Below are 16,907 nucleotides of genomic sequence, written 5' to 3'. Positions count from 1 at the left end.
CCACTTTTCACTAGAGACATCTTCTTCCTTAAAATTAAAACTAAATTCTAGAGATTTAATAGATCTAGTTTTAATCAGCTCTGGACTGTTGTAAATAATAATCGGATTTCTTTACTATATTGACAAACTCATGACAATCCAAGGAACTAGATTTTAGATCACAATTGTTGGCTGTTTCTCACTAATCCCAAGTGAAAAAACCTTGGGGAAAATCCTGGAAGAGCTTGGATACATTTAAAATTTGCTTTGGATAAGCAGCGATATTAAAAAAATACTCTAAGGCTGCATGTCTAATACCGTCACCATTAACCACATGTGGCTACTGAATATTTGAAATTTGATTTGTCCAGATTGAGATGTGCTTTAAGACTTAGTATGAAGAAAAGAACATAATTTTTATGTTGACTAACTGATGAAATTATAATATTTGGGGTATACTGAGTTAAATAAATTAAAATTAATTTCACATGTTTCTTTTTAATTTTTAAATGCAGCCACTAGAAAAGTTAAAGTTAACAGGTGGTTTGCATTATATTTCTATCAGACAATGTTGTTCTAGGGCTTGCAGAATTTATATCCCTCTCCTGAGTAAAATGGAGATTACCTATGAAGGGTTACTTTAGTAAAAAGTCTCTTAAATATGCAGTAATAAACAAATTCCTTTCACAAGGCTTACAATGTAACTTTCTCAGTCTTTCTACACAGTAAGATTCTGGTACTTTAAATATTACAGTTGTATCTCAGTATTCCTCTTACTATTCAAAAAATGAAGATATTCTGCATCTCTTACCAGTATAAAATAATTTTTTTAAACTTTCTAAAAGAATAATTATAACTTATATACCAGGTCCTTTACATGTATTATCTTAATTCTCACAATATAAAGCAGCTACTACATTATTTCTTTCAACATACCAAAGATTCAATGATGCCATCCATGGTTGCACCTATACCTGTTGAAGTGAACATCTGCTTCAATAGTTCATAGCATAAAATAAGACACTTCTGTAGGGTTTCAGCATCATTCTAAAACAAAACACAAGATATTCTGCGTTAGTAAGAATATAGTCTGCCCACCTCTCAAATATTTACTTTCATAGTTTTTTTGTCTAAGACATGTTGTCTCTATACACATTCCCTGAACAACTTTAACCATTCACATAATTTACCATTTATGAGCTAGTTCAACTGTTTTCTAAAGTTTCATATTCATATAGAAAACTGCCATATGACATTTCCTCTTATACGTCCAACAGGCTTTTTAAACTCAAAATGGCCAAAAGGGAACTAATTATTACCCAAATCCTTCCTCCTGTCCAACATCCATCAATACTGCTGCCATCTACCCAGGCATCCAAACCAAAAGACCTAGGGTACACTCCTGACTCACTGTTCTCCCTGTTACTATTTCCAAAACATGTTTCAAATCCAGAACTTCTTTCCATATCCCCCATCATCATGTTCAGATCACAATCATCTCAATCCTACATTACTCTAAGTCTTCAAACTAGTGTGTCTGCATGAAATTAATTTCCTGAGTAACAGTGATCCTCATAAGACATAAATCTCATTTTTAGTTCTACACCATGATCTTTAAAAGGTCAACATGGTCAAACAGATGCCAAGAGTAAACATCGACATTTTAAGAATCACTGAGCTAAAATGGACAGGAATGGGTGAATTTAATTCAGATGACCATTGTATCTACTACTGTGGACAAGACTCCCTTAGAAGAAATGGAGAAGCCCTCATAGTCAACAAAAGAATCTGAAATGCAGTACTTGGGTGCAATCTCAAAAATGACAGCATGATCTTGGTTTGTTTCCAAGTAATCCAAGGCTATGCCCTAACCACTAACGTTGAAGAAGCTTAAGTCGAATGGTTCTATGAAGACCTACAAGACGTTCTAGAATGAACACCAAAAAAAGATGTCCTTTTCTTCATAGGGGATGGGAATGCAAAAGTAGGAAGTCAAGACATACCTGGAGTAACAGGCAAGTTTGGCCTTTGACTAGAAAATGAAGCAGGGAAAAGGCGAAGAGTTTTTCCAAGAGAACGCACTATCATAGTAAACACCCTCTTTCAAAAACACAAGAGACAACTCTACATATAGACATCATCAGATGGTTGATACCAAAATCAGATTGATTGTATTCTTTGCAGCTGAAGATGGAGAAGCTCTACAGTCAGCAAAAACAAGACCAGGGGAGCTGACTGTGGCTCAGATCATAAACTCCTTACTGCAAAATTCAGACTTCACTTAAAGAAAGTAGGGGAAACCACTAGGCCATTCAGGTATGACCCAAATCAAACGCCTTATGATTACACAGTGGAAGTGACAAGTAGATTCAAGGGGTTAGATCTGATACAGAGTGTCTAAAGAACTATAGGTGGACGTTTGTTAACACTGTACAGAAGGCAGTGATGAAAACCATCCCAAAGGAGAAGAAAAGCAACAAGGCAAACCGGTTGTCTGAGGCGGCCTTACAAATAGCTGAGAAAAGAAGAGAAGCGAAAGGCAAAGAAAGGGAAAGACATAACCAACTGAATGCAGAGTTCCAAAGAATAGCAAGGAGAAATAAAAGAGCCTTGTTCAGTGAACAATGCAAAGAAACAGAACAAAAGGACAGAAAACACTAGAGATCTCTTCAAGAAAACTGGAGATTCAAGGGAACATTTCATGCAAAGATGGGTACAATAAAGGACAGAATTGGCAAGGACATAACAGAAGCAGAAGAGATTAAGAAGAGGTGGCAAGAATAAACAGAACTATATAAAAAAGGTCTTAATGACTGGGATAACCACAATGGTGTGGTCACTCACCTAGAGCCAAACATCCTGGAGTGTGAAGTCAAGTGGGCCTTAGGAAGCATTACTACGAGGAAAGCTAGTGGAGGTGATGGAATTTCAGCTGACCTATTTAAAAATCCTAAAAGATGACACTGTTAAAGTGCTGCACCAATGTTAGCAAATCAGGAAAACTCAGCAGTGGCCACAGAACTGGAAAAGGTCAGTTTTCATTCCAATCCCAAAGAAGGGCATTGCCAAAGAATGCTCAAACTACCGCACAACTGTGCTCATTTCATAAGGTAGCAAGGTAATGCTCAAAATCCTTCAAGATAACCTTCAACAGTACATGAAGCAAGAACTTCCAGATGTACAAGCTGGATCTAGAAAAGGCAGAAGAATCAGAGATCAAATGGCCATTATCCACTGGATCACAGAAAAAGCAAGAGAATTCTGGAAAAACACCTACTTCTGCTTATCTGACTACGCTAAAACCTTTGACTGTGTGGAGTATAACAAAGTCTGGAAAATTCTTAGAGAGATGGGAATACCAGACCACCTTACCTACCTCCTGAGAAACCTGTATGGTCATGAAGCAATAGTTACAACCAGACATGGAACAACGAACTGATTCAAAATTGGGGAAGGAGTACATCTAGGCTGTATATTGTCACCCTGCTTATTTAACTTCTACGCAGAGTACATATTTTGAAATACTGGGCCAGATGAAGCACAAGCTGGAATCAAGACTGCCAGAAGAAATATCAACAACCTCAGATATACACGATACCACCCTAATGGCAGAAAGTGAAGAGGAACTCAAAAGCCTCTTGATGAAGGTGAAAGAGAATGAAAAAGCTGGCTTAAAACTCAATATTCAAAAAGCAAAGATCATGGCATCCCATCTCATCGCTTCATGGCAAATAGATGGGGGGAAAATGGAAACAGTGACAGACTTCTATTTTCTTGGACTCCAAAATCACTGCGAATAGTGACTGCAGTCATGAAATTAAAAGACACTTGCTCCTTGGAAGAAAAGCTATGAACAACCTACACAGTGTATTAAAAAGCAGACATCACTTTGCCAAATCAATAAGGTCCACCTAGTCAAAGCTATGGTTTTTCCAATAGTTATGTATGGATGTGAGAGTTGGACCATAAAGAAGGCAGAGCACTGAAGAACTGATGCTTTCAAACTGTGGTGCTGGAGAAGACTCTTGAGAGCCCTTTGGACTGCAAGGAGATCAAACCAGTCAATCATAAAGGAAATCAACCCTGAATATGGAAGGACTTCTTTGGAAGGACTGATGCTGAAGCTGAAGATCCAATATTTGGCCACCTGATGTGCAAAGCCGACTCACTGGAAAAGACTCATGCTGGGAAAGATTGAAGGCAGGAAGAGAAGGGGATGAGAGAGGATGAGATGGTTGGATGGCATCACCAACTCAATGGACTGAGTTTGAGGAAACTCTAGGACATAGTGAAGGACAGGGAAGCCTGGCATGCTGCAATCCATGGGGTTACAAAGAGTTGGATACAATTTAGCAACAGAACAACAACATGATCTTAGGGTAAGGCACAATTTTTAAAAGATTGCTTATACAAGGCCTTACATGAATTGGCCCTTAAAATTTTTCCCCCAGGTTTATCTTTCACCTCTTCCCGTCAATTCTATAGTCACATGGACCTTAAGTTTTTTTTTAATATAACAGGCACTCTTTAACTTCTAGGCCTTCACACATGTCACTCCATCTGCCTATAACATTTCTCTAACAACTCATTGCAGAAAGATGACACAGAGTTCAGTAAAAGCACAACAAAATCCACATGCCTGGGTCTGAATCCTGCCTCCACCATTTACTATCTATATAACTTTAGGCAAGTTACTTGCCTTCTATAAAATTAGGATAATTGTACTAATTCCACTAGGTCACAGTGAGAATCAAATGAATTCACACTCATGAATATCTCCCCCGCTCCGACACACACACAAAAGAATCCTGTAACTACTAGCTTAAAAATTATTTTTCAAATCTCAAGTTAAACATTATTCTTCTAGCGAAGTCAACACCACACTATGTGGTTTAGATGCCTCTCCTACCCTTACCTGGCTATAGCATTTATTACACTATTCTATGATTATACTGTAACAGATTCATAACCCTTAGATAGGACAAATGAACACATAAACAGTCAAATCAAGTAAAGTTAAACAGATAATATTAATCATGACAGATCACCTTAGTTAAAATGTCTCTAATTCAGATCTGCAGTTTATATCATTTTTTCAGTTTCCATTTTCAATTTTTGCTTTAAATTTTCTCCTCAAATTTAAAAGCCCACTGAATTTGTCAAACAAAAGAAATAGCTACTAACTATGAAAATACAATTCAGGCATATCCATTGGGAAGGTGGGGTATTAGAGCAAGGAAGTCTATGGCTACAGAACTCAATCATATAACTCACAAAACTCCCCTGTACAGTAAACTCTTCTCCATCCAGCTTTCTCTTCATGAGAATAATCAGAGACCATTACAGAGTACTGAGAAGAGTTGCCCATGCTATACAGCAGGTTTTTATTAGTTACCTAGTTTATATAGTATCTCATTTAAGATAACAAAGTGACTTAGCTTTTTCTAAAACCAAAGAGTAATTAAACTTTAAAACATATGTGTAACAGTAGACATTCTATAGTTACATGTGTAACTATAGACATTCTTCTCCTAGCACTGGAAAGATCATGAGTCTTCCACTTTCAAATAAGGAAAACACATTTTCCTTTTCTAAATCATTTAAGACAAAATAAAACAAAAAACAAAGAGAAGGAAACCACTGGAAGGTAATTTTCCTTGGCAAGCAAGAAAGACTCTGGATCCTGCTGCTGCTGCTAAGTCATTTCAGTCGTGTCCGACTCTGCGCAACCCCACAGACAGTAGCCCACCAGGCTCCCCCATCCCTGGGATTCCCCAGGCAAGAACACTGGAGTGGGTTACCATTTCCTTCTCCAATGCATGAAAGTGAAAAGTGAAAGTGAAGTCACTTTAGATCCTAGGGATTAGCATGACAAGGGAGCAAATCAAATAAAGTCCTAGCTATAATATTTAAAGTTCATTAAAGCTTTCTGAAGTCCAAAACAGAAAGGAACTGGCAGAAAAATATAATTTTCATATTATTTCATGGTACTGTTAAAAATCCCTCCAAAGGGAATATATTCTGGCAACTGAATTAGGCAAACAAGGTTGAATTATGATGATTAATAGCAGCTGAAATTTACTGTAAAAAGTTACCTATACCTTCTCTATCTGGACTTCCTTCATTTCATGTTGCTCTGTCTCTTTCAATAGGTTTATTTTGGCATCCTCTAATGCTTTTATTTCTTCTTTTAATTCTGATGCTCGATGAAAATCCTGTAAGGTAATGCAATTTTCCAAAGAGTCTTTTGCCTCAATAAGTTTAACTTTTATTTCAGCCATCTAAGAAAAGATATAAATTGTATAAACACCAAACAAAAACAATTAATACAAAATCTGTAGCAAACTAAACAGTATTATTAACATCTCAACCATCTACAAGTTTAATTAGTCAGGCACATATAGAAAAAGTTGTAGTCTTCCTGAAACAGACTGGAAAATCTTTCAACTCACATAATCTGAGAACATTTTGACACTCTTACAGTTTAATAGTTAATCTATAATTTAACTTTGTGAGAGAAATTTTGAAAATGTACAAGAAATAAAAGACTTGCACACCTACATTCTAGTCAAGCATTTCTTTAATTTAGAAGAGAGTTACCTTAAGCTCTTTCTTTCTTGCATCAGCTGGATCATTATTAACACCAACAGTAACAATGGGTGCCCGAATCTCTGAGATAATTTCTGTAACCTGATAAGTTATAATTCAGAATAAATGTTTTAATATATGTTATACAACAGAAAATGACATTCACTTGTTACACAAAACTTCAAACAGTATCCACAATCTTTTGAAAAACAGAGTAAAACATATAAGCAAAAATGGTACACATTCTATTTCCTAGACAATTTTAGAAAAAAGTGACCAAACAATACATCTGACTAAAAACTCTTAATATTATGGGAAGGTAAATAGGCATATAGACACTGAAGATAAATTCTCTTTCATACAGTGCTTAGAAACAGGAAAAAAATGAAAAAAGCCTGTAATCTTAGGTACCATAAAACTAAAATTTTCTGCCTCTAATCCTCAACTCCCTCTCTTATTAAGCTACAATGGGAGTGGAACACAGAAATTAAGAATACTCTTTAATTCTTCCTTTCGGTGCACAAGGCAGAATGGCAGCAAACTAAACACTTTCCTTTCAGAGACACTAGGCACTGGAGTTGTCAGATTCAGGAAAAAGTTGCATCCCTAATGAAGGTACATTAAACAGGTCCTGTATAACCACTAATTGTCAATGTTGTAGGAGGAATTTATATATTATCTGTATAAGGAAGGGCTAGAAAAGACAACCTTTGAAGTAACTTGTGATTTACAATTTTACAAAAATCAATGATACAAGTCTGTTTTTTAGAATACCCTAGAGAAAAATGACAGTACTTGAAAATAGTAATATAATTTAAAAAAAAATCTTTTATTTATCTAAAAAAAAAAAAGGATACTTATTTACCAAGCACTTTACCAAAAATAAAGATACTTATTTACCAAGCACTTTATGAAAATTATTTCATGGAACAATAAAAAATAAATATTGTTATTCTTATTTTGCAAACAAATAAAAATTCTAAATTACATAATTTGCGTAAAGTCACAAATTCAGAAAGTGTCCAATGGGAAATGAACCCAAAGTGAAGAGGAACTTAAGAGCCTCTTAATGAGGGTGAAGGAGGAGAGTGAAAGCTGGCTTAAAATCAACATTAAGAAAAACAAGATCATGGCATCTGGTCCCATCACTTCATGGCTAATAGAAAGGGAAAAGGTGGAAGCAGTGACAGATTTCCCTTTCTTGGTCTCTAAAATCACAGGGGATGGTGACTATAGCCATGAAATTAGAAGACAACTACTTGGCAGGAAAGCCATGAAAACCTAGACAGTATGTTAAAAAGCAAAGACATCACTTTGCCAACAAAGGTCCACATAGCTGAAGCTATCGTTTTTCCAATAGTCATGTATGGATGTAAGAGCTGGACAATAAAGACGGCAGCGAGCCGAAGAATTGATGCTTTCAAACTGCGGTGCTGGAAAAGACTCTTGAGAGTCCCTTGGAAAGCAAGGAGATCAAACCAGTCCATCCTAAATGAAATCAGTCCAGAATATATATTGGAAGGACTGATGCTGAAGCTGAAGTTCCAATACTTTGGCCACCTGACAGGAAGAATCGACTCATTGGAAAAGACCCTGATGCTGGTAAAGATTGAAGACAGAAGAAGAGGGCAACAGAGGATGAGATGGTTGGATGTCCAGAGTTGGGCAAACTCTGGGAGGTGGTGAGGGACAAGGAAGCCTGGTGTGCTGCATGCAGTCCATGGGGTCACAAACAGTCAGAAACAACTTGGCCACTGAACAACACAAATGTATAAATTCAGCAGGCTCTCAAACCTAGCAACCACTGCCTATGTCATGCCTTCCCTAAACTGCTCCATTTCAAACTGAATCAACACAATGATAGGCACAGTAAGAGAAGAAAAGAAATATTTTTTAAAATGTGTGTGTGAGAGAGACTGGGTTTTAAGAAGTTCAAAAGCTACACAAAGAGACAAAACTAAAACAAAAGCAATTAAAGACAAAGCCAAAAGCACTGAAAAGACAATTAACATTCAGTGTTATTGACCAAAATCTTTTATTTCTATCAACAATGAAGAAAATTACTTACAATTTGTATTCTCTTATTATCATCTATAATGATGTGGAGCAGTCTCTCAACAAGAAAAGAAACTAGGGATATTGGGACAGTAGGTAGAGTAAGAATCTCCTGTAAGATACTCAGCAATCGTTTCCTAAATTCAAGAAGAACTATTTTAATTTCAATACAAAAAGAGAAACACATTATATTTTAACCTATTCTGCAAACTTAATTTGCCTTCTTTTTTTAATTTCTCTCTATAGGTACAAAAATATATGTACAGACTTTAAGCCAAAAATTCACATTCTGAAAAAAAAATATTTATAAATGACCCTAATAATCTTTCATAAATCAACATGATGAAATGACAAAATACCATAAGTGATTCAAATAATTTATACCATATTTATTATAGAGAGGACTAATAATACCAACAGAAAATTGTAAGCAAAAACCTGCAACTTTATTGTTTATTCTGATGAAACTGAATTAGAAACTCATATTTCCATATACATGTAACAGAGAAGAGAAACAGAGACAGTGCGTATTTTCGCTTACATACTCCATATATGTATTATATACATGAGAGGAAAGAAAAAACGTTATATAATACTTTAGAGACCTAGGTTAAATACACTTAATCATATGGTAATGACTGTATTTTAACAAAGACTATTAGGAGAGCAAGTTAGAACATTTAATTTAAATGTACCTTCCTCCTTCTTCATTGGTATCCAAAGACTTGATAATTAGAATCAATTGTTGACCTATGAATTCTTTTGTCATCAAATTGCCAATATAGGAAAAATCACCTCTCTGTTCTTCATTAACAACTGGAATGCTTTGAATATAACTAAAACAAGCACAATTAATAAAATGTAGAATTTGTTACAAAACATTGAACAGCTCCCCATTAAGTGAGAAAAGGGTCATTTTATGCCCTTATCAGTCCCAAGATTTATATATGGACATTTTATACCATGTGATACTAATGAGATTTAGAAACTAAATTCTGTGTTATTGTCATGAACTTTCATGAACTTAATGGCTTGATTCAAAAGAACTTGGAAATATATTTTCATTAAAAATACACATTTCCTATGGGAAATTTTCAAAAGGTACATATTTATATCTCTTAATATAACTAATTACTTCAACATCACTAGTATTCTCAATTATAAAGTTCTAAATCTATTCTCCAAAAATACAATTATTCAGAAAGAGCCTGTCTTCCCTCATCATCCTTAATCATTATTTTGTTTAAAAGAATAATAGTATAAATAAAAATTGCATCGTTACCCATGAGGGCTTCCCTTGTGGCTCAGCCAGTAAAGAATCTGCCTGCAATGCGGGAAACCTGGGTTAAATCCCTGGGTTGGGAAGATCCCCTGGAGAAGGGAAAGGCTACCCACTCCAGAATTTTGGCCTGGAGAATTCCATGGACTATATAGTCTATGGGGTCGTAAAGAGTAACAATGACCTTTTAAAAAAATTAGAAAAAAACAGATAGCTTTGTGAATTTGTATTACCTTGCTTAAGGGCTTTCCTGGTGGTTCAGATGGTAAAGAATCTGCCTATAATGCTGGAGACCTGGGTTGGATCCCTGGGTCAGGAATATCCCCTAGAGAGGGAAATAGCTATCCACTCCAGTATTCTTGACTGGAGAATTCCATGGACAGAGGAGCCTGGTGGGCTACAGTCCTTGCTTAGGGTCCTATTAATCACTATACTGTTCTTATTCTAGGATAATTGCTACCAAGCAAGCACTGTCAACCACACTTTTACTTTTACTGTGTGTGTGTGTCTGTGTGTGCTCAGTTGCTCAGTGGTTTCTGACTTTGTGACCCTATGGACTGTAGCCTGCCAGGTTCCTCTGTCCACGGGATTTTCCCAGCAAGAATACTGGAGTGGGTTGCCATTTCCTCCTCCAAGGACTTCCTGACCCAGGGATTAAATCCGCATCTCCTGCGGCTTCTGCATTAGCAGGCAGATTCTTAACCACTGAGCCACCAGGGAATCCCTTTAATTTTTTACTATCACTGCCTAAATTAGTCATTTACAACCCACACCTAGATAACATTCAAGAGCTTACCAGAAGTTCTTTTTTTTTCCTGTGGAACAAAAAAAGCTATTTAAAAGCAAAATAAAGAAAGAGTTTAAATAGATTATGAGTTTAAACTTACACAAGAATTTATGAAATGACTCATTAGAAAAGACCCTGATGCTGGGAAAGACTGAAGGCAGGAGAAGGGGACGACAGAGGACAATACAGTTGGATGGCATCACAGACTCAATGGACCTGAGTTTGAGCAAGTGCCAGAAGATGGTAAAGGACAGGAAGCCTGGTGGGCTGCAGTTCATTGGGCCGCAAAGAGTCAGAAACAACTGAACAACAACAATATAGATGAAAAATGTGTCATTTTAAACTGTCAACAGAAATCAAGTTATAGATACTGCAGAATTCTACATGATGAATAAATGAAATGACTCATAAAACGACAGCCAAGAGTAAATAAACGCTCCTCAATCTACATCAATATTAGGAACTTCAAACGTACCAGCCACCTTTTGGAATCTGGCAGGAAACTAAGCAAAATCTACAAAACTGATAATTATCAAAATCTATAAATCAGTAGAGTTGCTGATTTCTGACAAGCTAAAAAACCTTCACTCAACTTTGGATCCCTCCCTACTTTTCCATCCCAGCTTCAGCATAGCATTAAGACTTTGGGTATCGGCAAAAATAAATTCAGAGTAGTTATTTCATTAGTAATTACAAATCCTGAACTGCATAAATAGAACTTAAAATAGACCCAGCAATTTTAATTACCATGAAATCATCTATTCTCAACCATTTTTACAGGTAATCATTATAATGAAGAGACCACTCAAGAAAGTCTTTTTTAAAATTCTCTAAGAATTTATATTTAAGCTTTCTGAAAACTGTATGTGTCCCTTTTCCTTACTCAAATTTAATAAGCCTCATTTAACATCCCCAGTTTCTCTTTATGTGAACACCTCAATTAACAGGAAATTGCTTCCTATTAGCAATTGTTTCCTATTAGTGACTCCCATTAGAGTCACTGACTCTTCCTGTTACAAAATGTTATAAAATGCCTGAAAATTTGAGATTATCAAGAACCAATTTTTCCATCTCATTTTGCTTCTGTTCCTGAGAAAACTATTCCTATCTAATGACATTGCTCTAAAAAGAAAATCATCCTGTTTAAGTATTATTTCAATAATTAAATATAATCTTTAAATCTTTTCATAAGTGAAAAAACAATTCAAGTAAATTAATTAAAAACTTACAAAGCAACAAAGGATATATAAAAATCACTGTTCTCTCAAAGTCAGAAGAACTGAACTCTTCACAAGAATTAATCTGTGAAGCAGTCTTTCAGGAGATGTTTTCTCTTTGTTATTTAAATATTTAACATAACCTCATACTTTCTTGTATTTTCTCAATCTATGAGCATTTATTACTTTTGTGTAAACATGTGTTATTAAACACTGCATCAAAAACCTATTCCTTTTGGCCCTTTGCTGTTCACCTGAGCTATCACAACATTGTTAATCGGCTATTTGTTGTTGTTCGGTTGTTCGTTGTGTCTGACTCTTTGCGACCCCATGGACTGCAGCACACCAGGCTTGCCCTGTCCTTCACCATCCATATCCCAATACGAAATAAAAAGTTTAAAAAAAAAATCATTTCTTTTTGGAACATTTCAACATGGCCCAAACTGCATTATAATGAATATTCCAATTAAAGCCTGAGGTAGTTATCATTAAAACTCTAAGTAGATTCCCACATTTCTCGTGTTACTATGACCTCAAGCTCTAAGTCTCCATATTGGCTCACATTTGAGATATTTTTAAGTTCAATGTTTTGCATACAAAACTCAAACACATTCTTAGCTTTGCTCTCTAACTTATATGTGGAGCCACTATAAGCAAAAGCTTTCCTGGTGGCTCAAATGGTAAAGAATCTGCCTGCGATGTGGAAGACCTGAGTTCGATCCCTGGGTCTAGAAGATCCCCTGGAGAAAGGAATGGCTACCTATTCCAGTATTCTGGCCTGGAGAATTCCATGGACAGAGGAGCCTGGTGGGTTCCAGTTCATGGGGTTGCAAACAGTCAGAGAGGACTGAATGACTAACACTTTCACTTTCACAAGCAAAAGCATAATTCTATATTTCCAAAAAAAAGAATTCATGCCCATAATTCATATTGTATGAAAAGCTTTTTTTAAAAAAATGCATCTAAACCAGGACTTCCTGGTGGTCCAATGGTTAAGACTCTCCGCTTCCACTGTAGGGGCACAGGTCCACTCCCTGGTTGGGGAACTAAGATCCCCACAAGGTCCAGTCAAACAAAAAGGGGCACCAAAATCATGAAGTTAAAAAATCTACACACCAATATCCATAAAAAATATATATATATAACCTTTGGCCCAGCAATTCCACCTCTTGGAATCAACTCTACAAAATCCCAAACAAACATAAAAATGTAAAGAAAGTTTAAGACACCTTTATCAGTGAAAACTGAGAACATCCTAAATGTCCATCAACCATCAAGAGAAGAGCAAATTAAATATTACCACCATACTATGAAGTGACATGCTGTTAAAACTGTGATAGACTTGTATGTACCAATATATAATGATCTCATGTATCAGCGATTGAAAAAAAAGCAAAAATATGTATAGTCTGTGTTATAGTTTCAAAATTATGCATTTAATGTGTGTCTCTAAATGCAGAGAAAGAGGGTTTGGAACTGTATGCCCCAAAATGTTTAGATATCAACTCTATGGAGATTGAGGAATTAGGAGATAAGAGGAAACATTTATTCTATGTACTTCTGTATTTGAATTTTTGACAATGCATTCATGTTTTACTTGTATAATTGTAAAGTGATCTAAGTAGAAATCAGGGCAATTCAAATAAATAAAAGATATTTTGAAAAAGCTTTTTAACAAACAAAAAGCCAAACAGTAACAATTTTAATAAATACTAAAACTGGCCACAGGGATCCACCCAGTCAATTGGAAAACCATTGCTTGCCCATGCACCAGATCCAGTCTGTTCCTTGTTTTTGTACAGCATGAAAGCTAAGATTTTTACATCTTTAAATGACATACATATAAATACATAAGTAAAAATATGTACATGTGAAAATTACATGAAATTCAAATTTTAGTGTCCATAAAAGTTAATGAAAGTTTTATCAGAAAACAGCCAGATCTATTCATAATGTATTTTGTGGCTGCTTTTGCAGAGCCACAGCAAACTGAGTCACTGCGAGAGAGACAGTATGGCCCACAGAAATATTTACTAAATATATTTACTACCTGGCAGTTAGAAAAGGTTTGCCAACAAATTTCAAAAGGGAGCACACCATTATCAACATTACAAAAAATGTTCATCATCATGTCCGAACAATTTTAAGAAAATGTCCCAAAACATACTGACTTTGGTCTTTTAGTATACTGAGCAGCACAGGATATTCTCTAGAAAGTCTCAGTGTGCATACCTATTTTTCCTTGACTGTCCAAAAACCTGGATTTTAACTTATTCTTAATCAAGCATGGCTCTGAGGGAGGGAGCTAGAAAGTTAACACACAACACAAATACAACACAAGCACAGTCCAAAGCAAAGGAAAAAATTTTACCTCAGTAAATACTCTGCATATACTACAGGCTCTGGCAAAATCTGCTCTAAAAATTCTTCACCTTCTTCTCCTTTTGATTTCAAATGTTCACAAAGGACACGCCAATACAAAGCAAATTCAGGAGTTAATGTATCTGCTGGAATCAATTTCCTTCATTTAAAAAGCAAAGAATAAAAGATATCTTAATATCCAGTAAAAATCTGAACACACAAAAAATTTGAACCAAGTAGATAACTGGGAATAAGCAGCCTTGATTTATAACCATCACCTCTTTAATTGCAAAGTCATTAATTTATCCACCCCCAAAAAATGAAGATATTTAGACAAATAGGAAAAAGACAGACTCAAATAAGCAAATATAACAGGTATGCATGCTGTTGGACTTTTCATGGTAGGCCTAATGCAAACATAAAAGTAATAAAACAAAAAATGCAAAGTAGTCTAAGGGGTGAGTTCTTATAAAAAGAGGAAAAAAAGGGAAAAAAGACATTCACCAGAGCAAAGAAAACCTAAGACGTCTCAGTAAAAGATATCGATACAATCTTAAGTAATGGTAAAAGGGACTACTTTTAAGCACAGAAGTTCATCAATTATCGTATTTCAAATAATGAACACTTTATATACCTGCCATCACTATTTTTACAGATTTCTGTCAGTTCATTAAGAGGAGTCACGGAAAACAAGGCATTGAGAACAGAGACTGCTACTTCAGAAGAATTTTCCACATCCAATCGATGAAGAAACTCTAATATATTTCCTTCAGTAAAATGTAACCAGCCTTGGAGAAGGTGCTTCTGTATTGCTTGTTTCACAGCATCTGTTAAGTCATTGGAACATAGGTGAACAAAGTCCCCCTCTAGCTTCTATCTCCTATATTTTTTGTGCTTTAATTAATTTTTATCAGATCAATGTTAACATTAAGTCAACATTTACTACAAAAATGAAACCAGACAAAGACAAAACAAAGCATATTAAAGAAAAAATTAAAAGAACAATGATATTACAAGTTACTATGATCCTTACTTTCAAGTGAAAATGGAAAAGGTCAGAACCAAATATAGAATCAAATACATAACCACTACCACAGCCTTCTCTCATTGAGTTCACTGGGCTTCAGATGTTAGTTTAGACTATATATAATACCTATTATTTCACTTGTTGCCTGACTTCATGTATTATATGACTGATATTTGCAGTAGTGAATTATACAAGCAATATCACTGAAAAACCTTATTCTTAGTTTTTAAAGTCATCCTAGTTATTAGTCCTTCAAACTCAGGTTTTCTTGCTGTGGCAAAATTAAGCCATTGGAGACTTCTCATGGGGTTTGGAAATTTAAAATGTATCATTCCTCATATCATTGCTGTAAGTCAATTCTCCAATTATAAAAGAGAAAAGGTGGGAAGCAGGGAAATTACACTGGACTGACCATTTCTACTTGTTTTAGATGTACAGAACACATTCATAGCAGGATATTCACAAAAGGGATAAGACAGCAGTTTTTTTTAAAGAGAGAGGGCTGAAAAAGAGATTCTGCCCTACTGCTGATGTAAGATATCTTTATAGCCTTAAACTCTAGTTTCTCCATACACCAAACACAGAAAAAAACAAACCATGCTACTTCTAAGTACCAAGATCTTGAAAAATGTCTTCTATACAATACACCTACATAAACTTTGACAGGCTGTGGAAATGATAGATTTACCTGATCTAATTTATTAATAGGACACTCTTTCCTAAAACTTTTAGTTTGACCTCAAAATCTACTAAAGTTTTATGTATAAAGATGTTTAAATTACCTGATCGGTCATTGAGACCTTGTTGAAGGAGCATTACTCTCTGAGCAATGGACAGAGCTCTCATGTGAACCTTTTCAGCTAAAACCTATGAGAGATAATAAAAAATAGCTATTAAACTCAATATAATTTATGGATTTTACAACTAGTAATATCTCCTTCACCTAACAAAATTATCTACAATGTCCAAAAAATTAATACCTGGCAACACATTAATGCAACAGCATTCTACCTAAATTATTTATACTCTGTCCATAAAAATCTCAATTGAAGAAATTACTGCATGCCAAATATTTTTCAAAGGTATTTTAAGAATATGGGTTCTTGTCTTTTTAAGAACAGGTCCACACAAGACACTGGACCATTTACCTGATAAGCCAGCTTTCTGACAGTTTCTTTCACATCCTTGGTGCGCCCAACAATTTTTGGCAAAGTCTTTGCTGATGGCGCAATACACGATAACACTGCCCGCCTAACTTCTGGATTTGAATCATTTTCAATCAAAGTAGCATATGCTAAAAATAGAGTAATACATTTTAGTACAGCAACAAAATATTCATTTAGCCATAGTCATAAGATAACCCATATTTCATAATCTTTATAATGATAAAAATGCTATATTTTAGTCTTACACATTTAATTTTAGCTGAAGATTCTTTTCTGCCAACATCCTTTGAAAAGGACAGAATGAGAAAGCAGTCAATGAAAACAAATAATCCTAAAAATCATGGAAAATCCATCATTCAGATTATGTCTTTGCTACTCAAGATTTAGAAAAAAGTCTAAGCTGGAAGGAAGTTTATTTTAAACTAATATGACTTTTATAAAGAGGTCA

At 35.2% G+C, this 16,907-nt stretch overlaps 1 protein-coding gene across 2 annotated transcripts in view; it reads right to left on the bottom strand.

Annotated features, from left to right (window-relative positions):
• NCAPG (non-SMC condensin I complex subunit G) overlaps positions 1-16,907 on the bottom strand; it is a 44,945-nt gene that overhangs the window by 24,251 nt on the left and 3,787 nt on the right. For both annotated transcript variants that reach the window (XM_027970895.3, XM_060416905.1), the window contains exons 4-12: positions 16,442-16,587; positions 16,076-16,160; positions 14,901-15,093; positions 14,277-14,426; positions 9,318-9,458; positions 8,636-8,759; positions 6,580-6,669; positions 6,081-6,260; positions 916-1,026 (exon numbers count right to left, since the gene is read on the bottom strand). In XM_027970895.3, coding sequence (XP_027826696.1) covers positions 916-1,026; positions 6,081-6,260; positions 6,580-6,669; positions 8,636-8,759; positions 9,318-9,458; positions 14,277-14,426; positions 14,901-15,093; positions 16,076-16,160; positions 16,442-16,587 — 1,220 coding nt within the window. The remainder of the gene's footprint in view (positions 1-915; positions 1,027-6,080; positions 6,261-6,579; positions 6,670-8,635; positions 8,760-9,317; positions 9,459-14,276; positions 14,427-14,900; positions 15,094-16,075; positions 16,161-16,441; positions 16,588-16,907) is intronic.

The sequence above is a fragment of the Ovis aries genome, chromosome 6 (genome assembly GCF_016772045.2).
Source record: "Ovis aries strain OAR_USU_Benz2616 breed Rambouillet chromosome 6, ARS-UI_Ramb_v3.0, whole genome shotgun sequence".
In the NCBI taxonomy this organism is placed as follows: Eukaryota; Metazoa; Chordata; class Mammalia; order Artiodactyla; family Bovidae; genus Ovis; species Ovis aries.
The sequence above is the reverse complement of the archived record's forward strand: the minus strand, read 5'-3'. Positions and strand labels throughout refer to the sequence as shown.